Genomic DNA, 26,636 nt, shown 5'->3' with positions numbered 1-26,636 from the left:
GAACACGGCCTGGGAGGACATTCCTGGGTTGGTACTGGAGTAGCTACTTCCCCGCCCTCACTGTTAGGGTGACCCGCTTCTTTCCCACTCCCCCCCCCTTTCCCCCTGTTGGGCTGCTGCTTCGCTACCGGAAAGGCCCGAATGCCGGGCTGAAATTGGACAGAGCCGGAGTTGCCGAAAGTGGACCCCCCTGGGCCTGAGCGGAGGACCGCGGATTAATCACTCAGGGGCCTACCCTCAGCTGGTGGCCAGATAGGTCCCCCCTTGTGGCCGGTCCCCCGTTTATCTCCTGCCCTCCCCCCATGGGTAGAAATCGGGGGTGAGGTCAGGAGGGACGAAGCGCCTCTGCTGCCCCTCGCGCCATGTCGAGCGACGGCGGTGGAGATTCCCTGATGAGGGCAACCTCGTCGGGCCACGATGCTGGACACCCTTCAGACAAACTGGATCTGATACTCCAGGAGTTTCGGGACTCCAGGGCGGTGATGGAGTCGCAGCTGGGCACTCTTACCACGGGTCTGACTCTGTTGAAGGCGGACCATGGCAACCTGGCGAATGAAGTCAAAGAACAAGGCCTCACTCTGACGGACCTCGTCCTGGCGGTGGCGGACCACTCTTCCTCCCTGCGACAGTTGACGCAGCAGGTTAACACACTCCTTGAGCGGGTGGAGGATGCGGAGGGGCGCAATCGGCACAACAACATACGCGTCATAGGCTTTCTGGAGCGCTGTGAGGGGACTAAGGCGGCGGATTTCTTGGAACAATGGCTTAAGGAACATGTGGCTCCCGAGGGACTTTCTCCGTACTTTTGCGTGGAGCGGGCGCATCGAATCCCAACTGGCCCACCTAAACCGGGACTGCCGCCCCGTCCCTTGATAGTGCGGATCCTTAATTATAGAGACCGAGACTTCTTATTGCAGAAAGCTAGGGAGAAGGCACTCATTCAATTTGAAAACCACCGGATCTCTCTATATCCCGATTATACACTGGTCGTGCAAAGACAACGTGCTTCTTACCTTGCAGTGAAGAAGAAACTGGAAAACGCTCAACTCAAGTACGCACTGCTATACCCCGCCCGCTTGAAGGTCATCTATGACAAAAAGACACACTTTTTTGAAAGTCCAGCCGACGTGGAAGAGTGGATAGAAGTGATGGGCATAGGCTCCAGTCAGGCCAGTGCCTCTGAGACATCCACGCAGGGCGCGCAGGATTCACCTGAGAGGTTACCTTCCCAAACTACAAGACCCAGCAGGTCTGGTAGAAGTGAAGGCCCTTCGAAGGCACAACAGCGGAGGGATCGTGAGGAGATGTTGGAAAGGTCAAGGCATTTCGCAAGACCCAACACAAGATCGCTACTGATTACGAGGATAGCACTATCCATTCTGACTCCGACCACAGTGTTGTACTGTTTCCTACAATCACACCCAGACTGGCGGATGATCTAATGGACGAAGGGATATAGACAATGTATCCTTTTGTTCACTATGCTAGTCACACGCTCATTGATATTGGCTCTGTTGGGTGACCCTGCAGGTGGTGGAGGAGTTGAACACATAGGTTATGAACCCTGGGCCAACTGTTGGCAGCTTTTCTTGTCTCAGTAGGGTGGGTTGGGAGTATTGACCGACACCCCCTATTTCTCCATTTGATTTATGGCCCTGGAGCTGATACGATCCGGTTTATAGATTGAGAGACTTCTCCCTGCTGCGGGGATGAGTGTGGGACAGGCCCCGCACCCCTACTCTTCATATACGTATAGCTCTTACCTCCCCCCCCCCCTGGGATGGGTATTGTAGAGCTGTCAGGTGCCTCATGGTGAAAGGTAGACTGACTGCACAGGCGGCTAGCCATCTCCCTCATAGTGTACGCAACATGGTTAGTTTTTGTTTCTATACGTTGTACTATTGTTGGGCTCAGTGCAGGTTGAGCGCTGCGCCGGGTTTAGTTTTTGTTTTTGGAGTTAGGGCTGCTTGGTCATACTCACCCGAATGCTTGCCGCTAGCACTGATTTGCTGCCCCCGTAGGCAATATGGCCCGGGCAGTCGTGTCTCAAGGGTCTTATAATTTACTCACCTGGAATGTACGAGGGCTGGGTTCCATCCAAAAACGTCACCGCATACATGCATTCCTTCTCCGACATCAAACACACATTGCGTTCCTTCAGGAATCACATTTAACGGACGCTGAATCTCAGAAAATGCGGAGGAAGTGGAGAGGGGGTCTATATTCAACCAATTATTCTGCATTTGCCAGAGGGGCTGCCGTCTGGATACGGCACGGGGTTCCCTTTGTTGAAATTGATAGGAGAGTGGATGAGCAGGGACGATATGTGCTGATACGGGGCAGGCTTGATGGAACCCTGATGGTGTTGGGGAGTATTAATGCCCCGAATTTTGACCAGGATAAATTCTTACAGAAGTTAGGTGTGGCTTTGGCTGACTGGGATGGGATTCCTTGGGTTTTAGGGGGGGATTGCAATGCGATACTGGACATAGGTCAGGACAGATCACACACCCCACTACAGGCCTCCAGCACTATTAAATTGACTGACCTGTTTGCTTCCTGGGCTGATGGTTGGTCCCTAGCAGATGCCTGGCGAACACTACACCGTTTACATAGGGAATACTCCTTCTATTCTCCCAAGCATAATGTCCATACCAGGATTGACCGCTCTCTGTGCTCTAAGTCCATCCTTGCGTCTATGGTAATATCTGAATACTTAGCTAAAACATTCTCCGATCATAGACCTCCTCTCTTAACACTGCTCTGGGGTAGGGTGCCGACCCCGGTACCCAGCTGGAAGCTGAATCCGCAGCTGTTGGAGGACGCTCCGTTCCGTTCCTTCTTATCTAATAAGATCTCGGAATACCTGGGGGAGAATTGGAATACTGCTTCATCTCACCTGATTGACACTCTAAAGGTGGTGCTACGGGGAGCCGCGATAGGGCAACTAGTGGGGGCCAGACAGGAGGTACACCAGAAACTACGGGATGTGGAGAATAGACTGCGCCTGCTAGAGCGGAAGGTGATTAGTGACCCTGGAAAGCGCGCTGAATTACAAGAAGCTTACATTGATCATGCGCTACACTAGACACCCTCAGGGTTATCGACTATAGGGCGTACACACATTGGAAACATGCTGAGGCGGATAAACCTAGCACATTACTCGCCCGGCTGGTGCAGGACCGACCTGATCCCCCCACATAACTTGCATACGTAACCCAGATGGGACACTAGAGACTCCACAACTTGGCATAAATGTTGCATTTCGTACCCACCTCCAGACGCTGTATGCACCCCGAGCCATTAGATGGCAGTCTTAATGACTTCCTGCGGGAGCTGCAGTTCCCGACGCTGTCTGAAGCTATTAGGAAGGACATTGATGGTCATATCACCCAAGCCGAGATCCGCACAGCGATTAAATGCCTTAATCGAAATAAGTCGCCCGGTATGGACTGTCTCCCTGTGGAGTTTTACTTCACATACTCGGAGCTCCTAGTGCTGGTACTGGAAGCTGTCTTCCAGATGGCATTTGACACTGGACACTTGCCTGAATCCACTATGCAAGCGCTGGTCGCATCAATACCAAAACCTGGAAGAGACGAACTGGATATGTCCAATTATAGACCTCTGTCATTACTGTCGACAGAATACAAGATATTAAGTAAAGCCCTTGCAAATCGGATACAATCGGATACAATCGCATCTTCCCTCTCTTATACATCAGGACCAGTGCGGATTCCTCCCTGAATCGCAGTACGTCCCTGAATACTCGTCGCCTACATTCGGTTATGTCGGCGGCCACTAACGAATTCCCATTTGCGGGATGTGTGGCGCTAGACCTCAGACAGGCCTTTGACTCCCTGTCCTGGGAGTACATGTTTGCAACCTTAGAACGTTTTGGGTTCCCAGATACGTTCCTGTGGTGGATACGCTTATTATACACGTGCCCTACTGCCAGAGCCCGCACCGGTCGATACATTTTGGACAGCTATAATGTTTATAGAGGCACGAGACAAGGATGCCTCTTGTCCCCGTTGTTATTTGAATTGGCCCTTTAGCCCCTTGCGATATCTCTGCGTAGACTGGCCGACCGTATGGGCATACCGGTCCACGGTACCTCTCATCTTATCTCTATATACGTAGATGATATGTTATTGTATTTCAGAGATCTCACAACCGTTCATGACCCTATACCAGATATTTTTGTCACCTTTGAGCAACTTTCGGGCCTGTCGATTAATCCGGTAAAATCTGTAGGGTTTTTCTTCCAAGAGACGCCACAATTTACCCACATACAATTTGACATTCATAGTATGCCGGTAGCCTCAGCCACCTTTAAGTATTTAGGGATACAAGTGTATAGATCACCTGCAGATCAGATTGACGGGAATATTCAGAGGGCAATAACCAGACTTCGGAGCAGCGTGTGATTCTGGACCTCCTTACCCCTGTCGGTGATGGGACGCATTGCCATTTCAAAGATGGTGGTGCTGCCGCGTCTACTTTATTATTTTGTCAACATACCGGTGCTGCTCCCTCAGTCTCTGTTGACGGTACTGGATACCATTCTGATTACCCTCATCTGGGGGACGGGCCGGAGAAGAATAAGCCTTAAGAAATTACAATTAGGCACAAGCGCAGGTGGCTTGGGGGCCCCAGACTTCCGGGGGTATTATTACGCTAGCCAACTCCAGTGGCTGTCCTACTGGACTGCAGGCAGAAACCTACATGAGATTGGCTTCACGCCTGAGCGTATTAGCCGTGGAGAACTTCACGCTCTGCTACTGCCTAAGGCCAAGCTCCCCCTGGTCTGTGCGCCTCTGTTAAAATGCGCCTTAACTTGTTGGAGGAAGGCTCTCTCTTATACTTCAAATACCCCACCATATGCAGCAAATATTCCTTTGCTAGGGATCCCCACACCACAAGGCAGACTAGCTCGCCACAGACTCCTAGATTGGACGGATAGCGGGGTAGAAGAGGTGGGTTTCTTTTTCTGGGACGATGTACTTGTACATCATGAATCGTTTTTGCAGATTACAGTTGTCACACCACGTCTATATCTGTTGCATGCCACAGTGGCTCACTACATTCGGACCACCTGGGCACCACAACGAGCTGCACCTGTGCAACATGAGCTAGTACACTTATTGTATTACATGGGACCGGGCGGACACCTGATCCGCTGGCTGTACCCAGGGATTAGGACGCATGCAGCGTTATCGCTCACGACCCTTAAGACATGCTGGGCTGAAGATACTGCTAGGGACATAACAGACAGGGAGTGGAAGTTGATACTAGAACACCCTAAGAGAGTATCACGCAATGTCCAGTTTAAATTCATTCAAACGATGGTGCTCCACAGGGCATATCTCACCCCCAGGAGAATACATCTTATGTTCCCGGATTCTTCTCACCACTGCCCTCGCTGTGGGGAGTACGAAGCTGGTTTCCTACATATGTTATGGTCCTGCCCCCGGCTGCGTGAATTTTGGAATGAGATATGCCATACCCTCAATACTTTGACGCAGATACCTGCTCCCACGGAGGTGTTACCCTGCTTATTGGGTTTACGACGCCGATCTCGGTCACAAAAAGTTGGTCTCAAATTCTTAGATTTGGCATATGTCTTGGCTATCAGGGTCATTACTATGAAGTGGAAGTCCCCTAGATCCCCTACAGTGCTGACGTGCAGACGGACATGTTATTGTGGGGCAAAGCGGATGGAGCGGCCCTCCGTAGGGAGGAAGAAAGAGGGTTACGCAAGCACCCTATAGGATTGGAGTGGGAAGCTCTGATGATTGCTCTAGAAACTCTAGATTTCTCCCCAACTGTATTACTAGGTCCCAATAAGATGTTCTAGTCCCCTGACACTTTGTGATGTATGGCCCTTTCGTACAACCAAAACTGAGATATTTTAGCCTCAAAGACCCTGTCAATTTGGCGGTGCTCAAAGACGGTGTGGGTGGTCTGGGTTCGGGAGGGACTGACCAGGAATTGGGTAGGATGGCGTGAGTGGGAAGTACAGGTTAAGTTACGTTCGTTAGGTTTGTTCTATAAATAGGCGATACACGTCCATCTGATAACACTTGAAGTTTCCATGGCATGATTCTGTACGGTGCAGGTGTGGGTTGCTTGTAACAGGTTATTCATTTTGACATTGATTACATGGTGTTATTCATCTATGCCCTTTGTGAACTATCCTTGCACTGGTTTGAGATGGGATTGGAGAAAACATTGAAAAAGACTGTCTGTATCTTTATTTGTACTGTATTTGATCATGTATATCTGCAGTCACCAATAAAGTGTGTTAAAAAAAAACACCATGCAAATGGTGACTATTTGAACATTCATCTACTCGACTCAAGGTTAGCGACACCACGGTTCACAGGGACAGCGGTCTCTAAGAGCCTCGAGACATGGATCCTGGGGTGCAGAGCTGGGGTCGCCCCCATAGCTTCAGCAGCAGGCGCGAGGGGGCAGTGTACCCCCGGCTCGGATCTTCCCACCCCATATTCAGAAAATGAATGGATTTCCAGCCCAGGGGAGGGTAGCTGTTGCTGTGAGGAGAAGGGGCGCACCGCGCTGCACGTGGAGGCAGCACTGGAGCACAGAGCCAGTGCTGGTCCTGTGCGCGCTGCACTGTGTTGCCTGACAGAGACAGGCAGAGAGGCTTCTGCGGGACCCCCTGCACCTGAGGCAGCTGCAGAGCAGGCGTGGGGGATCTGGGGCTCTTCCCGACTGTGGGAATCCCTGGAGTAGGGGCTACTGCTGGCTATGGCAGACGGACCTTGATCCCCACACTGGAGGGCTGCTGTAAGCTCTGTTCCGCATCAGAGACTGCTGCTCCGGCAGCAACTCCGCGCACAGAGCTGCTCCGGGAACAAGGGACTCCGGGTCTGGTGATAGCGGCTGCACGGCTGAATCCAGACCAGGAGCGTGGGGGCTGCTACAGAGACCTGAGGCTCCTGGTCTCTTGAATCAGCCCCGACACTGTACCTCGCACATACCTGAGGACTCCAAGGGCTCTGAGACACCTTCACCCGGGACACAGGGGCTGTAAAATGGATTTTTAAAAAAGCAGAGGCCCGCGAGTGGCGCGCGCGCGCCACAGCGACCCCTGGTTTCGGTTTCTATTATCGCGCCCGTGTCTGGGCACGATAATTGAAACTACACAGCCTATTGGTGTCTATTACGCGCAACAAGCGCGTAATAGAAACCAATTGGCCATGGGCGGAGCTACACGCACGCCTTTGGCCTATTGAGTGTCATATTACTGACAAACACTCACGCAAAGGCCAATAGCGGGACACAACAGGGAAAGCACACTCACGAGCGTGCGCTTTTCCTAGGTCACTATCCTAAACCCCGTTTTTCACCTACTAAACGTCTCGCACAGCGCATGCACTGCTGCGCAGTGCAATGCCGAGGCGCGTGACCTAAAAACTGTGTTTGTGCAAGATTTCTTAAATATAGCATTATAGAGGTAGTAGTGCTATTCATTTGGGACCTCCTTTCGAATGTACCGAGTGACTGTTTCCATAAAATTACATCAAATCTGTTTTCGGCGAATATTAGTAAATCCGGGCATGGGTGCCGTAATTGAAGGCTATGTCTGAGTCATGATCTGGCTAGCAAACCCTGTACCCTGCAAAGTGAGATTATCAGCTATTCGTTTTTAGGATGGCAAATATTTTAAAGGCATTTTGTGACATTCAAATCTCTCTCAGTCCAAAAAACCCTAAAACCTAATTTGTTCCCAAATAAAGATGGTACCTCTGACCGCTATACACTTTAAATAGGGGGAGGGGCTAAGGTGCACTGTGATGTTTGTAAATGAACATATACACATATACGATGAGGAAAGATGACTTTATACCTATTTTAAAATTAATACATTTGAGTGTATTAAATGTTTAACAGGTGGTAATATTAATTAACATCAAGTATAAACTAAAATTATATTAATTAAATATTTATATTAAAATGTAAGTACATGACATTATAAATGTATGCATATACTTTTTCAATTTAAGGTTTGGGTTTTAAGGGTGGCAAGGGAATTTTAGAGTTCAGGTTGGATAGTTTTTAGGGGTGTTTTATTTGATTCTTTTTATTGTTCAGGTATGGGTAGTTTTTAGAGTGGGAAATTATGTTTAGGGCTCAATAATGGGTAGTGTTTAGGGTTAGTAAGGATTTAGAGTTTAGGGATGGGTAGTGTAAAGTAGTAATACGGGGTTTTTAGGGTTCGGGGATAGTGTTTAGGGGCAGTAAGGTGATTTTAGGATTCAGTGATGGGAAGTGTATAGTAGTGGTAAGTGATGTTTGGAGTTCAGATATGCTTAGTGTTCAGAGGTAGTAAGGTGTTTTAGGGTTTAAGTAGGAGTAGTGTATAGGGGTAGTAAGGGACTTTTAAGGAGCATGGATGAGTAGTGTAAGGGGTAGTAAAAAGTTTTGAGGTTGAGGGATGGGTACTATTTAGGGGTAGTAAGGTGTTTTTAGGTTTATTGTATGGGTAGAGTTAAGTACTATAAAAACTATCTTTAAATATTTGAATATACCCTTTTATAATAATTTTCAGGGGTTAAAAAATAATACGTACCAGTACCAACCTACATGCGATGTAAAGGCACTGCAGGTGTAAAATTAAGCAACATAAAGGCCCTCCCAATGTAATGGCGCTGATGTAATGCACGAGGAACCATTGACCTACGCAGTAATGACTGATATTCAAATACATAAATGGGAGATATGCTGTTAGGCATACTACTTCTTACTGTATGTGGATAACCACCACCTCAGCCAGGTCCTTCCATTGTGCATCCCTAAATTCCATGTTCAGCTGTTATTTATTGCAGTATTTTTGCCTGTTGTAGGGCGCCCTGCATCATCCCGTCTGTATTTGAAAGTCCGCCAGTGGCTATGCGTCTTGATGCTCTCACTGATGGCCGGGTTACTGAAGGACAGAGAAATGTGCTTCCTGAGAACTTACCAACAGCTTCTGAGGAAATGATCAACGGAGTGCTGCTCAAGTCACCACAGGTAGGGAACATTTGTGGAGCCCCTCCTAGTTTTTTGAACCAAGAAGAATTTTGTTAGAAACACATTTACTCTAGGAAAAGTGAGAACACACATGTGGTTGCATCTAGTAGTATTGATGCATTAGCTGCATTAAAAATGAAGAAGTTAGGCCTTCTGTTTTATTATTAAATCATGTCACAGAGAGCAGGATCCCAAAATATGTGTGGCCTGGTGCAAAGAGTCCTGGCTACTCTCCTCTTGTGGCGGCCCTGCTGAAGGAAGCCACACAGTCAGAAAATCAAAGGTTTTTGTACCACTTAATGTACCTTATTGCAGGTGTATAGGATACAACGCTTGATAAACCTGCACAGGCTAGGCATCCATCTGTGGATGAGATCCTTTCTGTCCTTGTTGATGAGTTTTCGTGATAACTGGACAACTGTGACATGATCATGGAAGTATTTTCTAGAGGGCTGAAACATGTCAATGCCAGCGGGTAGGACACTTACAGGATAAGGGCTAAAGAATGTGGTAGTTCTTTGGGCCGTGGAAATAGACCAATACTGAACATCAGTGGTGTTTTACAGCTGCCTCCCCTGTTCAAACAGGTTGAAAAATCGGAAATCAGTGCTACCGAATTCTACTGCTTAAGCCACTGCATCCGCTATGCTACCACCACCATACCTGGACTGAATGCAGTGGCAGGAGTTAGCTGCAGAGGAATATTCACAGTCATTGGGAATTCACAGGGTGGCTCTAAACTGACAGCTGTGTGCCTGAAGATACCTCTGGCTTAGCCTAGAAACAAGCAGATAGATGTCGGGGAATTTGGGGCAGAAGATGCAGCGTGTGGGCCAACTGTATGTGATAGCACCTTTAATGGAAACAAATGTCAGTCAGCACTTTCTTAGTCAGCAACCCAGTAATCGTGAATGAAAATGGAATTCACTCAGACAAAGAGCTACAATGTGTCACAATATAGCTTTGAAGATTCGTCATCCCAGAACTTGGGTGAAAGTAAAGGGGACTTTTACTCAAACAAGTTTAGTGTTCCCACTTAACACTGAGGAATCGAAAGAACAGGCTGATCCATCTACCCTTCAATCCAGAGTAATATGACGTTTGCACAGTGGATCTTCAAAAAGAGCATTAAGAAAGGTTGAATCTCAGCACTTGCACTTATTTTTTAGGTCTGGGATTTTCTGGGTTAAGCAAGGGCTGATTTAAAAGCATGCACATCTTTTTTATTATACAACAAATAGAAGCCACCATCCACAGTGGCACCAACACAAGAGTAATGTCACAGCGTGCCTGGAGGTGTCAGATCACATAACAGAGATGCATTCACAGCTTGCACGAGCAAGGGAGAGGGATAACCATAGACTGTGCACTGGGCTACCCTCATCTGACTCCCATTGGCTGATGAAGTATTCAGTTGGGTGGGCCAAGCCAAACATGTACAGACCTTTTATCTCTTCCTATGTGTTAGCTGTCCCCATCCAATCTGACTTTCGCATGTGTGTTTTGAGTTATGCAGTACCCCCACAAGTCACAGCCCATCCAGACCTGTGTATGCTCCATTAAACGAAAGGATATGTGCCTAGGTGGGCGTGGCTGCATCAGCAACTCCATCCAGTCTCTCCCTCTTGGCCAGCATAACGAGCGAGACCACCAGGGAATATCTATCCACCTGTGAAGCCCCACAGGTATTTGGAGTGGCCCACCATCCTGCACACCTAAGCACAGCACTGACAGCTCTCAGGAAGGAGCCCGTCTCCACTGGTGGTTGTTAAAGGTGTCCCTCAAGGTTCTATCCTTGCTCCCACTCTTTTTAATCTCTATCTGGAACCATTAGGGAACCTCCTAAGCAAATCTGGAATCCTCTACCATCTCTATGCGGATGACACCCAAATCTACCTCAAGGTGTCTTCCTCTCAAGATCTCTCACTACTCAACTCTACTCTCAACTCTATTCACAACTGGATGTTAGTTCACCAACTCATTCTCAATCCCTCCAAAACTGCTGAATTCCTCCTCCTATCTAGCTCTCTCTCCCGCCTCCTGTTCAATCCTGGATGGATCAGTTGTATTTAGTGAACAGTAAACCCATCATTGTCCCTAGGTGTCATACTTGACAAAAGATTCAACCTAATCTCACACATTAACTCCATTGCCAAGAGTGCATGTTTTCAGCTGCACCTTCTATGGGGGATTTGTCGGTTCTTCCAGGAGAAAGACCTAAAAACCTTGGTCCAATCTCTAGTTCTCTCAAGACTGGATTATTGTAATTCTCTTCTGACTGGCCTTCCCAAATCTCACCTCTCCCCCCTCAAATTCGTCCTCCATTCAGCAGCTCGCTTCATTTCAGGGTCCAAACGAGGTGACCACATCACTCCTATCCTGTCTTCTCTCCGATGGCTTCCCATCGAGGCTAGAGCTATTTACGAAACAGCGTGCATCACCCACAAAGCTTTGCACTTTTCCTCCCCTCGCTAACTGGCGAATAAACTGAAATTGTCTGGAGGCTCAAGACCCTCTCGAAATGCTGAAAAGTCCCTGCTTGAGCCCCCCTCCTTCAAAAGGGAAAAATTGATGGCTCAATCGTTCTCAGGTAATGCGTTGAGAATCTGGAACTCGCTTCCTCCTTTGCTCAGTGCCATCACCTCCATCCAGAACTTCAAAGGGGACCTCAAATCTCTTCTATTCCAAAGACACTTTCAGAACTAATTCCTTCCTTCTCAGACCCCGCTAGGAAGTTCTTTGGTCATTTTAAATTTGTTATATTTATTTATATTTTTGTCTGTACATTCTTTGCTTGCTGTGTTTGATATTGTGTTCCTTTTGCCTGTGGTGTTTTGATTTGGTGGCCTGCTATTTTTGTACGTTCCATTTTTGTAACATTTCTCTCATGTAACGTAACTGGTTCTATTGTACAGTGCTCTGACACCTTCGGGTAAAGTCCACGCTTTATAAAAATGCATTAAATAAATAAATTAATTAAATAAATACTCTTTAACAAACTTCAGAAAATGGGTGGGATGGGATCCGAAGCAGTGGGAAGGTAATCTATCTGTGTTGTGCAAGTTGAGATCTATCGAGCCAGCAAACAGTCTCATTAGTTTTTCACCCAGGCCGCAACTTATACATATGCACTGGGAGGAAAGACCTCAACTTGACTTTGGGAAGCTATGCCACTCTCCCCTTGTAAAGTTTTGGATGGACTTGTGCATGATTGATTTCCCTTCAGTGATCCTGACAATGCTGCATGCCCCCTGCGATAACCACTGTTTTACTGTTGTGAGAAGGTGGAGCTAGGCTCTGACGTCACAGGGCCACACAAAGCGCACCTCTTAAGTTGAGGGTGATCACTGTCCCCTCTATCAAGTGAAGGGAAGATTGAGAGTAGTGGCAATATAATCTGCTGTTGTGTATCATGGCTCCTGTCCCTATGAAGGGGCAGCGTACAAACTTCCTCAGCATAAATGTGTGTGCTGTACCCTCAAACTGGGCTCCTTGTCTACATCACGTCATGGAATTTTCCTGTACCTATGTTTATGTGGATATAGGGCTGTGTGGGTTCACATGTGTGACTCGTGTGATGAATGATAGATTCCATTGGACAGTGTGTGTGCGTGTGTGTGCGCGCGCGCGTGCGTGCGTGTGTGTACGAGAGTTCATGCACTTGCTGGAATGGAGGAGCGCCCCACCGAGGTTTTTAAATTAAAAATGTTGCACCTGACCATACAAGGCCACAAGTACAGCCCACTATGACCAGTACAATGACCAATGTTTTCTCTACAACTAAGCACGAGTGTAGGCAATTAGAGGAATGAAGGATTCAGCAGTGGAACCCCTGTTTGTTCTGTCCCTGTCCTCGATCAGGTCTAGGGCTCCCTAGACTGTGACTACAAGGGGAAGTGACTGAACCCCAGTAAAAAGAAGAGCCCAGCTTCCTGGCAGAACTTGTGGGGGACAGCTGGACAGCCTTTATCTGCCCCAGAAACAGGGGGTTGCATGAGCCAGCTTACCAGAAAGCAAGAATAAGAAACTTTCAGATGACACCAAGGGTGAGTCTGCTTCATCATTGACCCTCCTCAAGCCCCAGGAAGCCAGTATCTTTTTTTTATTATTATCCTCATTTGCGTACATGGCTCCAATCTATCAAAACAAAAACTGCCACAGAGCAGAAAATCAGGCAGTGCCTCTGTACTGTCTCAGCATCAGCTGGCAGGGAGGAAGCCAGTATCTTATTCTGCTCTCTGAAGTGCCACTGAGATGTTGACAATTTATCCTTGACATCACCTTCTGGCCACAGTTAGCCCTCAAAGGCATGCTGCTTGAATTGGTCCCACTCTGTGAGGTAATTGTTGGATTACTTAATGGTGATCTTCATTACTTCCGTTCTCACGCCCTTAATACTTATGTATGACTCTCCCTCTCTGAGAGACCTTGGTCTGCAATGGAGCGGGTTTGGCTTGGTCTGGACAGAATGTCATGTGGATGCAGGCACAATGTATGTTCTAGTAGAAGACTGGGTTAGGTAAGGGGTCATGAAAAGAGCGAACTTTTACACCATATTATGGGGTGCCAAATGTGACAAGAAAGAAATAATCAGAGTAATGAAGATTATCTGAAAGTAATCCAATCATTACTCTGGCAGCCTATGTTAAATTTGAAAGCTGACAGATGACTTGTTTTCCCTTCGCAGTCCCAAATGACGTTTAGCAGAAGAGTGCCACACCCCAGCAGATATGTGTTTATCGTGCATTTCTACCAACCTGAGCATGCAACTTTTCCTGTATCCGTTCTTGTGGATGGAGGACAGCGATGGTCAGGTAAGGATAATGTGTGCGCTTCTTCAAAACAGTTTCTTTGAGTTTGTTAACTAAATGCATTTTCCAAATCAAACAAATAAAACAACCATGTTATTTTTACATACAAATATTTTCACCTACATTGTAAGAAATGTAAAGTTTGGATATAGCTTTAATCAAAGTACTATACAATTAAGATTACAAATGTCTGTGAGGTTCATAAACTGCCTTTGCCTTCTGCAGAAGGGAAACATGTTTTAATAACTTCTTCCAATATTCAGGTAATGCCGAAGAAATAAATGTTAATTTAATGAAATCTTATCACAATGAGCAATGTTTGACCATGCTGCTATGGTTGTTATTTTGTCACTGTGTAACCTAGCATGTTAGTTATTTCCTTGATAGGATTTGCATTGTATTAATGAATGCTTTACTTCTACCTAATAAACAGTGTTTAAAAAACGAGCACAGGGGGCGTGGCTTGCATGGCGAGGTGAGCAGACGCGCACTGTCAGAGCTCCCGCCGTTCCCAGCATCTATAAGCGATTAAAGCGGAGTCAGAGGGCTTTCAACACACCCCCGGAGCCTGCTGGTGGGGGCTGCTGGCCTCGGAGCGGGGTCCGGTCGAGAGAACTGACGGGAGAGCGGAGAAAGAGAGCTCCTTAGCGGCGCTGACCGGGGGATTGGAGTGGTGCCCGCCATCTTGGAGCTCCGGCCGCCACTGACATCACCCTGGTCGACCGGAAGGTGAGCGCGAGCCTGAGAGCCCTGCGGACGCACTCCCAGAGGGCCCCCGGAGTGCCGCTCTGCTGACCGGTTGCGGCTGACCCTCTCCCTGTCCCGGCGAGCAGCGGACGAGCAGAGGAGCTGGGTCCCTGCTGCGGATCGGACGAGGAGGATCCGCCATTTTGTGGTGCCTGACGGTCCGAGGTTGAGGCCCGGGTGCCGGGCTCTGAGCGCTGTGGGCACCCCTGCAATTGCAGTCCTGGAGTGCGGACCACGTGAGTCCTGCCGGCGGCCCATCTGTGCAGCGGGAGCAGCGGAGTGACAGCAGATACTCCACCGGGCTCCGTGCCCGCCATCTTGAGCATTGTGAAAGAAGCCTGCGCGCGCTGTGGGTCTCTGGAGCCCTCGGAGCGCTGCGGGGCGGGTGCGTGGGCCGCCTCTGTGAGCGGCGGCAGAGGCTCTCGACAGACGGCGAGGACTGGGGCCCTGGACAGCGCCAACCCTGGTCGAACTGTGAGTTGGTGCCGGCCCGTCCCCCCCCCCCTCCACCCGGCGCCGTCCTGGCTCGGCTGGCTACAGTGAAGGAGTGGAGCCCCCCGGGAGGCGATCTGGCGAGGTGTGAGGTCCTGAAGCCCACAGGTGAGCGGTAGCGTCCCGGGGTGAGGCAGAGGAGACTGGAGCAGTCCGTCATCTTTGGACTCCTGTGAGGTAGGCCTTGGGAGGCCTGCTGTCCTGCGCAGGGCCCTCTAAACACCGTGACCCGCCATCTTGTGCGCTGCGGAGGAGGCCTGTGCGCGCTGTGGGTTTCTGGGGCCCTTGGAGCACTGCAGGACAGGTGCATGGTGCCGCCTCTGGGAGCGGCGGCAGAGGCTCTCGACGGACGGCGAGGACTGGGGCCCTGATCGGCGCTGGCCCTGGTCGAACTGTGTGCTGGTGCTGGCCCGTCCCCCCCCCCTCCCCCGGCGCCGTTCTGGCTCGGCCGGCAGCAGTGGATGAGTAGAGCCCCCCGAGAGGCGACCTGGCGAGGTGAGAGGTCCTGACGCCCACAGGTGAGCGGTGTCGTCCCGGGGGTGTGGCAGAGGTCTGGAGCAGTCGGTCATCTTTGGACTCCTGTGAGATAGTCCTTGGGAGGCCTGCTATCCTTTGCGGGCCCTCTGAGGAACTGCGGGGGAGATCTTTTCCCGCTTTCTCTTCGGCCCCTGGTTGTGGAGTGCCCCGGTCCCGGGGGTGACTGAGTTGCGCCCTCACCCCTCGGGGGAGTCACTAGCTGAGGAGCCCTGGGCCTAAGCGGACCAGACCCTAGACTGCCTTCTTGAAGTGCTCTTTCTGGCCTTGTGCGGTGTGGGGCGGCTGGGTGTGATACAGCGTTGTGTGGTGGGGCGGCTGGCTGCTCACCCCCTGGAACACGATAAACTGCTGTGGAGGGCCCTCCTGGAGGCCTGGACCTTTGCTTTGTGGGTGGTGGGTCCTGCACTGGTGTGTGACCAGAATCTTTAGTGTGAGGTGGGGGGCCTTGTTATATCCCTTGTCTAGCCTGCGAAGGGCCGACCTCCTCCCCTAGTCCGCGGGAGAGTTGCCTGCATTGCCGGCGCGGACGGACCTTCAGAGATGACACGCTCCAACAAAGGCGGCAAGACCGACTCGGCAGCGACCCCCAAGGATAATACGGTTGTGGCCATGTGGGGAAAAGCGGGGGCACCTGCGGCGGATGCAGGCCCATTCAGGGGTGCGGAAAGCTCTCCGCCGGTCACTCAAGCGTTCATGTCCTCCTTCATGGTTCAGTTGAAAGCGGAGATAGGTTCCTTGCGTTCCGAGGTCCACAGCTGTGTGAAAGAGCTTCGGAAGGAGGTGACGGACCTTGGAGACCGGGTTGATGGACTGGAACGGAGAATGGATACGCGAACGGAAGACCAGGAACAATTGTGGCAGCGCCTGGCGGCCATCGAGGAGCAGAACATCGAGCTCCAGGTGAAGCAGGAGGACTTGGAGGATAGATGTCGGCGCAACAATCTCCGCATTCGGGGCATTCCGTTGGGAGAAGAAGGGGAGGACATCATGGGCTATGTGGCGCAGCTTCTGCACGAGGTTTGGGGAGACGAGAACGCTTCACCCCCATCGTTGGACCGAGCACATCGGGTGGCCGCCCCGGCGGGGAGGTCGGGACTCCTGCCGGATATCCTGACCAGGGTCCACTTCTTCACTGAAAAGGAGGGGATCTGGAAGAATGCCCGCGACAACCCGGATCGGCGATACAATGGCCATAAGATTCAAATTTTCCAGGACCTGGCTCCCGACACCCTTAAGCGGCGCCGCGCATTCCGGCCGGTGACTGAGAAGCTGCGAAGCCTGGGCATTACTTACCAATGGGGACACCCCTTCGCACTTATTTTTCAGTGGGAATCGAAGCGCAGATCGGTGAGATCCTACAAAGAGGCGGCGCAGCTCCTTCGTCTGGCAACGACTCCTCCGTCGAGCCCGTCGCAGCCCCGCAGACAGAAGAGGACACCGGCGGGACCGGATTGGACCACGGTACAACGGCATCATCGCACCCCCCCTGCGGAGGGGTTCTCCCCCACTCGGGCCAAGCAAGACATTATAGCCCACATACGGTCCCTGGAGGGGGATAAGGCAGAACTTGACGAGGGCCCCTTCACGTCTTGATCAATGGTCTGTATCTTTCTCTGCCCTTGATGCGGGGGGGATATGCCCCTGAACATGTCGGGCTCTAAGTGGGGAGGTACAGAAGACTCCTTAATTCCACCCCTGACTCCGACTTTGGGGACGGCGGGGACTCCCTAGCGGGATTCCCTTTGAGACCGTCACACCCCCCTCTGTGTAATTGACCTACCCCTTAGGGAGTGACATCCCAGAGAGCTTCCGAACCTGTGGGTGTAGGATGCCCTGTAACGGGGTCAGGGTCCTGCGGCCCGGTTGGCCGCGATTGTTTTCCCCTGATGGATGGCCCTTGTGGCTCTTCGTACCCTTCCTATCTCCTTCTACCTTTCTTGGTTTCTTGCTGCTCTTTTCCTCTCTTTTCCTTTCTTCTTATGGGGACCTGGGGAGGGGAGGTGGACTACGGGTGGGGGGTGAAGATGTACGGCCCTGGATTAGGGGGGGCTGCGCTGCGAATGGTATGGTTGATGTGTGGATCGTGATCGCCTCTGTGATATCTTGGCATGGCTATGAATGTGGCTAGCTCTATGAAGGTCATGACCCTCAACGTGAAGGGTCTTAATTCGCCCAAAAAGTGCAAACAGGTCTGGCACAATCTCCTGCGTCACAATCCGGATATCATCTTCTTGCAAGAGACCCACCTCCTACAGGCTGACACTGGGCGCATGGCTCACCCTCGGTACCCTCTTCAGTTCTGGGCAGCGGCGGATACGAAAACAGCAGGAGTAGCGATTTTGTGCAGGGCTGGCATCAGACGGGGAGGGCAGGCCCTTCCGAAGTGGCGATGGCCGCTTTCTCAGGGTGAGTGTTGAGGTGGGACGTCGCCGATTAACCTTGTGTAACGTGTATGCCCCCAATCAGGCTCAGGATCGCTTCCTCCAGGACCTCCTGCGGGATCAGATACCACAGGGCAGCCCTTCGCTGATTCTGGGGGGGGATTTGAACATGGTGTGGTGCCCAAAGATGGACCGGAGCGAGGGCTCCTTCAGTGGGGCTGGAGCAATGTCTCTGGCGCTTCGCAAGCAGATCGGGGACTTAGGGCTGTTCGATGCGTGGCGCTATTTCTCACCGGATAAACGTGAGTACTCATTTTACTCGAGTGCTCACCGCTCCTACTCTCGCATCGACTATGTGTTTGTGTTGCATGACCTCGTCCGGGATGTGAGGGGAGTGGAGATGTCCGACATCTCAATCTCAGACCACGCTCATGTGGAACTGCTCCTTCGGGACCCGGGTGCGGGCCCTCCCCGAAAGCGGAGATGGTACTTGCCGCCAAGTATCCTCCGGGATGCAGCAAATGTTGAGGACATCCTTGAGGCCATTACCTTCTATTTTGAGAACAATGACTTACCCGAGACGCCCTTCCCAGTGGTCTGGGACGCCTTTAAGGCCACGATCCGGGGCCATATCACTTCCCTTGTGATTGCGAGAACGCGAGAGGCGCGAGCGGTGGAGGATGGCCTAGTGGAGGACCTGAGGAAGGCAGAGGCGCAAGATCAGGGCGGCACTACTCTACAAACGAGACGACACCTGGCGAATCTTCGAGGCCAATTGCGGTTGTTGCGTGCGAATAGGGCGGAAGGCTCCCTTTTGGCTTTAAAACAGACACATTTTGAGGGGGGAGACAAGGTTGGGAGACTCTTAGCGAGGAGACTGCGGGTCAGAGCTGCTAAGTCTCATATAGCGAATGTACAGCTACCAAATGGGTCCAGGGCTACGGCGGCTACGGATAAATGGCAGGCTTTCCGGGATTACTATGCTTCACTTTACGCTGTGGAGACGCCGCCTCCTGAAGTGGTGGAGGAAGTCTTGGAGTAGTATGGGGGGGACGGCATTGCATCCCCAATTTGCGGAACTCCTGGAGGAATCGATAACACTGGAGGAGGTGACCTCGGCTCTTCGTGAGTTTCACCTGGGGAAAGCGCCGGGTCCGGACGGGCTTCCGCTCTCCTTCTATCGCATATTTCAGGCTCAGCTGGGGCCTTACCTTCTCTTCAACTCTTTCACTGACTAACTGGGTCCCTCTGCGGATATGGGAATGGCGGAAATTGCCTTAGTCTTGAAGCCTGGGAAAGACCCCACATTATGTTCGTCATACCGCCCGATAGCTCTACTAAACACCGATTTTAAAATATACACCAAAGTACTGGCGAAGCGACTGGACCCTCATATGCCTGACCTGATTGACCCAGATCGGGTGGGATTCATACGCGGCCATCAGTTAGCTGATAACTTGCGGAGGGTGGCTCATCTGGTGGGGAAGGCACACCACTGGCAGATCCCGGCCTGCCTCCTCTCATTGGACGCTGAAAAAGCGTTTGACCGGGTGGACTGGTCGTTCCTCCGGGCGGTCCTCTGCAGGATGGGACTTGGCCCAAAGATGATCACTAGAATTATGGCGCCCTATGTTGCGCCACAGGCCAGGGTCCGCGTGAATGGACAGCTAACGGAACCGTTTAGTATAGGGAGAGGGACCAGGCAGGGCTGTCCACTCTCGCCTTTACTGTTCGCCCTGGCGATTGAACCTCTGGCGGATATGATCCGTCGTGCTCCGGACATTCATGGCATCCCACTAGGGGGACAGGACCATAAAGTGGCGCTCTATGCGGACGATCTCATTCTTACCCTCAGTAAGCCCCGAGAGTCCTTACCTGCGGTCCATTCTACGCTTTGCCTCTTTGAGCGTGCCTCTGGCCTGAAAATTAATCACAGCAAGTCCTGGGCGCTCAACCTTACAATCCCCAAACCCGAAGTTCCCCCACTGGAGCAGATCTGCCCGTATCGCTGGACGGAACACCACATTCGATATCTCGGCTTACACCTGACTCCTTCATTAGATGGTTGGTCGCAAGTTAATTGGAAGGATTGTCGCAGGTCGGTCCTTGACGACCTGCGGAGATGGAATTCGCTGATACCATCATGGCTGGGTAGACTCAATGCGGTAAAGATGTCCATCCTGCCCAAACTTCTTTACTTGTTTCAGTGTCTACCTACACCAATCCCCTTACATAGTATCCGGAGTTTGCAGAGAGAGCTAACCAGCTTCATCTGTGGGGGGAAGCGACCACGCTTCTCCCAGGCACTCCTTATGGCGCCGCGAGACCACGGAGGGCTGGCATGTCCCAACTTGGTGGATTATTATTGGGCCGTCCATTTACGCTTCGTGATTGAGTGGGGCACCAGAGTAAGTGAAAAGGGGTGGCTCCACATGGATAGGGCGGTAACAGGTCATACCATCTGGGACTTGGCGTGGAACCATAAGACAGGGCGATCCCCGAGCGCCTACTTGGCGATGCCCACTAAAACAGTATTGGAAATATGGGACAGAGTGGCGGTGCGTAGAGGTCTCACGACTTTTCCCTCCCCACACACCCCTATTGAGGGGAACCCGTGGTTTCCGCCGGCCTTCCGTACTAGAGCCTTTCGTGGGTGGTCTCAGGGTGATTGCAGGGTCCTTACAGACCTCTTTGACGGGGGCACCCTGAAGTCTTTTGCTCACTGCAGGGAGGAATTTCGACTCCCGCCTGAAGCCGAGATGCAATATATCCAGTTGCGACACTGGGCCCTGGCAGATGCAACTTATCCTGGGATACCCGAGAGTTTACCCCGTTCGAGAGACTAGCCCGTTCTTGTACCGAAACAAAGGGCTTGATCTCCAAGATATACCAGATTCTGCAGCACCCTCAGGTGCCACCTTCGCAGGCCTATCAACAGCGGTGGCACACGATGTTAGGAGCCGATATTACACCGGCGCAGTGGCTTCGTCTCTGGCGAGATATTCCTAGAGTATATCGTAGTATACCGCAACAAGAAAACGCATATAAAATAATGACCCAGTGGTACTACACGCCCCAGCGCTTACATAAAATGTTCCCAACCTCTTCTCCTGACTGCTGGAGTTGTCAGGCTGCACCTGAGGATTTCCTACATATCTGGTGGACCTGCCCCTTGATAACCGTCTTCTGGAAGGAGGTCCTGAGTCACATTAAGGGGGTCCTGGGGTTTCCTCTGCCTGATGCCGCTAGTACACTGTTGCTGGGAGTCAAACCTGCAAATTTGTTAGCATTGACCCGGAGTGATTGGACCATAGCGCTACAAATGCTGGGCTCTGCCAGACAACTCATTGCTTTATACAGGAAGAAAACGGACGCGCCCCCCATTGCTGCGTGGTTTGTGAGACTCTGGCATGTCCTTACCATGGAATTACTCTCAGCTAGACTGCAGTCTCGCAACACACGCTTCAAGGCGGTATGGCAACCTCTGGTGTCCTATTTGTGCAAAACAGAACATGCGTGAAACATGCCCCCTAAACTTAGTGCGTTACATTTAGTGGACGACGCTGTGCTCCCCCCTACCTCACGCAGGGGTGTGGTACAATAGCCCTGGGGGCTGAACTGTGGCACACAGCGGATGTTCCTGTTGTAGGTGAGGCTTGTGAGGACTCGTACCCCTCTGGTCCCTTAGCTGCTCTCTGGGTCCTTTCTCTCCTCTTTTCTGATTCTTTCCTTTTCTCCTCTTCGGTTACCCTTTCTGTTCTGTTGCCTCCTTCTAGGCTCTTGGTTGTAATTTGGAACACTCTGGTCCGGTAGTTCTATCAGTTCTAGTTCTTGGTCTGCACTCGGCCCTAGAGGCCAGGTTTTATTAGCGGTGACCTTTTGGCATGACAGAAAGATTTCTTTATTTTCAGACGCGGCCGGCCCTATTGGGTTGTAGGCGGAACGCTGTGTATAATGTTAGGAAGTATCCACAATTCTCATGTTATTTTACTGCTTTTCCTCTGACGCGGCCGGCCCCTGTGGTGTTGTAGGCTTATCGCCGTGTATATGTCACCTTTTTTTTGCGTACTCCCAACTTAGAGGGTGAAATAAAAACAGACTTCAAACAAAAAACGAGCAAAGTTTACACTTTTATTCTGGGAAATGAATTTTGTCCAAGATCCTTCTGCTGATAAATTGGCATTCAGGCTAGTTTAAAATGTATTTAAAATTGCGTCTTTTCGGTTTCGAAGGTGCATAACTCTGCCTATATATTTGGTGCACAGAATGGCAGCTGTGATCACACCCTCTAGATTCTGTGTATTTTGACTTAGCATTTGGGTCATGATGTCGTTGAGGCTACAAATCAGTGAGGTATACTACACCAAATAAATACAAATTCTCAGAGGTGAGGTATTTACCTGTTGTGGTAATGCCTCTAATCTAAAGAGTTCATTTGGAAATGAAGTACAGCATACAGAACAGAAGCAGTATTTGATGCACCAAACTCTGCATGTGAAGACGTTTTCTCCTCCTCCTGCACACATCTGACGACGTTAGCGCACCTTGAGCAGCATCTCTGTGGCCTTTCCCACTCCCTCACCCCGCTCTGGTCCCCGATGCTGTTTTTACTGAGCAGCAAGACTCCGAATCTCCGGAAAAAATGGAACTGGACACCAGCGCCAAACAGGGCAAAATACTTCCGCCTAGAGTCTATGGGGACGTTGACTTTGTTGACAATGATTTCTACAAAATGTGTAATGAGGGCCAATTTAATACAGACTCATTGTGATTGGATTCTGGTATACCTCTTACAACTAACTGTATGACAGGTATCTACCTATAAATTCATTATTAATTGGGAATGTGTATGTAACTCAAGGGGAGGTACATAACGCGGATCCACATTGGCACCTGTTTGAAAGTGATCTGGTTTCCTTGTTGAAGTTGTCAGGCAATCTCCCAGTTATGTTGGTGGGTGACTTCAACTTACCTTTGTCTCTGTTAAGGCTGATGAATTGTATTGTGAAATGTTGAAGGCTTATGGAAACCCACAAGCTATCTTTCATGTTGCTCTCATCCAAAAAGAGACTTGCTCTTTGCCAATCAAATATCAGAGCTCGGATTTGTTTGTCTGAATGGGCATTTAAGGATGACATCTCACAGCCCAAACATTTGTATATAGAAATCAGAGATGCCCGATAGATTATATATTTTTTACAAGCATTGTGTTTTTAGCTTTGTAAAGAGTTCAAAATTGTTAAAACTACGGGCAGCGATCATTGGGGCTTTCAAATGGCATTTAACTCTATTCCTCACCCAAGACCAGCTGTGATCCCTAGGGAGATTTCCTTTCCAAAACACCTGATTGACCAGATTAGAGGATAAATATAAGGCATTATTGTTGTAATATAAAGTAACAAAATCCCTTTTAGTAGAGGAAATTGAGGATGGCAAAGTTTTAAAATGGTTTCCACAGACCATAATAGAGGCGGTAGATTGCCTAACAACTTTAGTCATGAAATGTAACTCCTCAACAAAATGGTTCAAATTTCTTGTTGTGCCAAAAACAACCTTGATTTGATAGTCAATGTCAATTGAAAAGAAGGTTGAGGAAAATAGGTGAAATGAAACTCGCCCCATTAGGTTCAGAGAAACATAATAAAAGAAAATGGCAATATATGGTCTTGATTGAAACTAAGAAATCTGAGTATTAAAATGCTAATTGGGAAGCAATGGTAAACGCCTTACTCACAAAACAGATGAGAAAATATTGGATGCTAGTTCAGACGAGATGTAAGAAGGAAACAGATATAATAAATTGTACAGTTCCAGAAGATGAGTGGGTATCCCATTGTAGCAATATTTACATGACCAGGGCGGTGGAACCTAGAGGTTAAAGGCCACTAATTGAGGAAGAGTAATTGAAGCTTTTAAATGAGAACTCCTTAAATAAGATAATTGTGTCTCTTAAGCTAACTAAAGCCATCGGGCCTGATAATTTACCTGCAATTATCTTAAAATCTAAGTCTAAATGGTGGGCTCGCTTTTTTTCTAAGGTCTTTATTGCTATAACAAAATCAGGAACATTCCCGGTAACTGAAAAGGAGCAGTAATAAAATCAATTAATAAAGACCCCAGAAATCTTCATTTGATAAGTTTAATGGATGTGGGGGTTAAGCTCTTTTCAAAGACAATTTCATTATTTATGAAGGAGTGTGTAGAGTCCAATATGTTGGTGCATATTGAGCAAGGAGGGTATAAACAGGGTACTTCAACAATTGATCATTTTGTTAGCCTGTGGGCAATAGGTCAGAAGTCATTGGAAACAACAGGAAATCTCTTCTATTGTTTTGTTGAATTCGGATTTACCTTCGACCTAGTCAACAGGAAAATACTGCACGTTAAATTGAGGAAGATGGAGATCAAGGCCGGACTGGCTACCGGGCATTTTGGCATTCTGCTGAGCTGGGGGCTGATTTCGTTGATGGGGACCTGCGTGTGCAAAACGAAATTCGTTTTGCATTGTTGATTTTGAAGCACACGCAGGTCTCCATCTATGAAATTAGCCCCCTCCCCCCCCCCCGCAGTGACATCAGCCCCCAGCTCTGCAGAATGCTAACATGCCCGGTAGCCAGTCCGGCCCTGATGGAGATCCAGAAGTGCCTCTTAGCGATCCTTGTGGAACTACACAAGATAATTGAGCGCAGTTGGAGTTAGATCCCAGTGGGGCACTTTAAAAAAAATCCCCTTGGTAATGGTTTGAGACGAGGTTGTGTTTTGGCCCATTGCTATTCTCCTTTTATCATGCAGATCTGCCACAGGTTTTGCTACAAACAAAATCGTTCTTACCAAAAATGTGGGGTACCCATATCAGGTACTTTTTATTTGCAGATGGCTTGGCTATTATGGATTTGACTCAAGTAGGTCTTTGAAGAAAATTTGAAATATTTAGTAAATATTGTGTGGCAAAATACCTCACGGTTAATATGGATAAGACAAACAATTTAATTGTTGGCACGAAAGCTAAGCCATATAAGTGGCAATTAGGAGATAAGCCACTGGAGGTAGCTACATCATATAAGTACTTGGGAATGATGTTTAATATGAAATTAAGCTGGTCCCTTCATAGGGTAATTGAGGATGCTTGGGTTCCTTTGACTTACTGGACAGCTGGTCAAAATTTAAAAGCATATTGGTAGGCCTTCATTGACCCCGGTTTTTACAGCGTATACACCTATGGACCCCAACAATGTTTATATGGGGCAAAGCTTTATGCCTTAGCTCAGAACCTAATTAGGATAAATGCTGTTAGAAATGGGGGCCTATAGTTGGCAGAGGTATGCACCTTGTCCACGTAGGGACCCTTCATTCTAGCTCAGGAATTACACGCCTAGATAATCCCTGCTCACCTCCTTGGTAGCTTGGCACGAGCAGAAAGGCTTATCTCAGAGGCAATGTGTAAAGCAGTTGTTCAGAACCACACACCAATACAGGGAAAACACTACAACTTGACACCACACAAGTTTAGCAAAATAAAGTATCTTTATCTAAACAAAACAAGACTAAAATGACAAAAATCCAACATACATATATCAAGATATCAGTTTTAGGACAATTATTGCAAAAATAAAACTTGTAGTAACATATAGCTCCAACTGGGACTATTAGGACAATGTGACAGGCACAAATCCAAAGTATTGCGCCGACCTTGAGGTGCACTGGCTGGACTCCGAGTCACACGGACCTCCAAGTAACTGTAACTTTGAAAACGAAGTAAACAGACGGGGCACGACATCACAGAGGCAAGGCTTTGTGGGGCCAAGGCGAGGCCCGCTCCTGACTGCCACATGAGTGGCGAGACATCGAGTCCAAGAGGAGGCAAGGCGTCAAGTCTGGGCTGGCAAGAGGGGTGAGGCGTCGTCAACGGTGAGGTGTCGTTGAGTTCCAAAAGTCACCCATGTCAGTTATCAGCTCGGCGATGACGAGAGGCATGTGCTGGCAGAGACAGGCGTTAGTGCGAGAGCTAGCGTCAGGTAAGCCGATGATTTATAGGCATCGGCAGGTTTCGTGGGCATTGGATCTGCATGCAGCCAGGGCGGAGCATCGGCCATTTCATGAGCTGTGCCCACGGCCTCAGTGTAGGTTGCAGCATCACTGGCAGTGTCTTTGATGGCGTCGCTGTTGATTTTCTTGGCCTGCAGCACAAACCACATGATTCCAAGGGCTCAGGAACTGCAATGGACTCCCTTTGGCAATCAGGAGTCCAGCAGAGGATTCTAGGTGCTGTTTAGCAAGTTGCAGGTGAATTTGTTGTGTCCCTGAGACTTCAGAACAGGCTCTACTTCAACCCCTAGGAGAATCTTCTTAAGCAGGATACCACAGCAAGGCAAAAGTCCAGTTCTTGCCCACAGAAAGAAGCAGCAACAGCATGGTAATCCAGCAAAGCAACACACAGCAAAGGAGCCCTAGTCCTCCTCTCAGCTCTTCAGCTCTTCTTTTTGGCAGACTCCTCTTAGTCCAGAAGTAATCTAAAGTTCTGGAGTTTTAGGTCTAATATCTATACACCATTTTCTCTTTGTAGTCTTTGTTTCCAGAGTCTCCACGCTCAGTAAAAGCCAGTTCTGTCCTCCCTGGTCCAGCTTCACTA

General features: G+C 49.5%; 1 protein-coding gene across 1 annotated transcript in view; it reads left to right on the top strand.

Annotated features, from left to right (window-relative positions):
* LAMA3 (laminin subunit alpha 3) overlaps positions 1-26,636 on the top strand; it is a 1,062,926-nt gene that overhangs the window by 678,860 nt on the left and 357,430 nt on the right. Inside the window, exons 32-33 of the mRNA XM_078687418.1 lie at positions 8,874-9,039; positions 13,727-13,853. Of these exons, the coding sequence (XP_078543544.1) occupies positions 8,874-9,039; positions 13,727-13,853 (293 nt within the window). The remainder of the gene's footprint in view (positions 1-8,873; positions 9,040-13,726; positions 13,854-26,636) is intronic.

The sequence above is a fragment of the Lissotriton helveticus genome, chromosome 4_1, assembly GCF_964261635.1.
Source record: "Lissotriton helveticus chromosome 4_1, aLisHel1.1, whole genome shotgun sequence".
Taxonomy (NCBI): Eukaryota; Metazoa; Chordata; class Amphibia; order Caudata; family Salamandridae; genus Lissotriton; species Lissotriton helveticus.
This window is presented reverse-complemented; position numbering and strand designations above follow the sequence as displayed.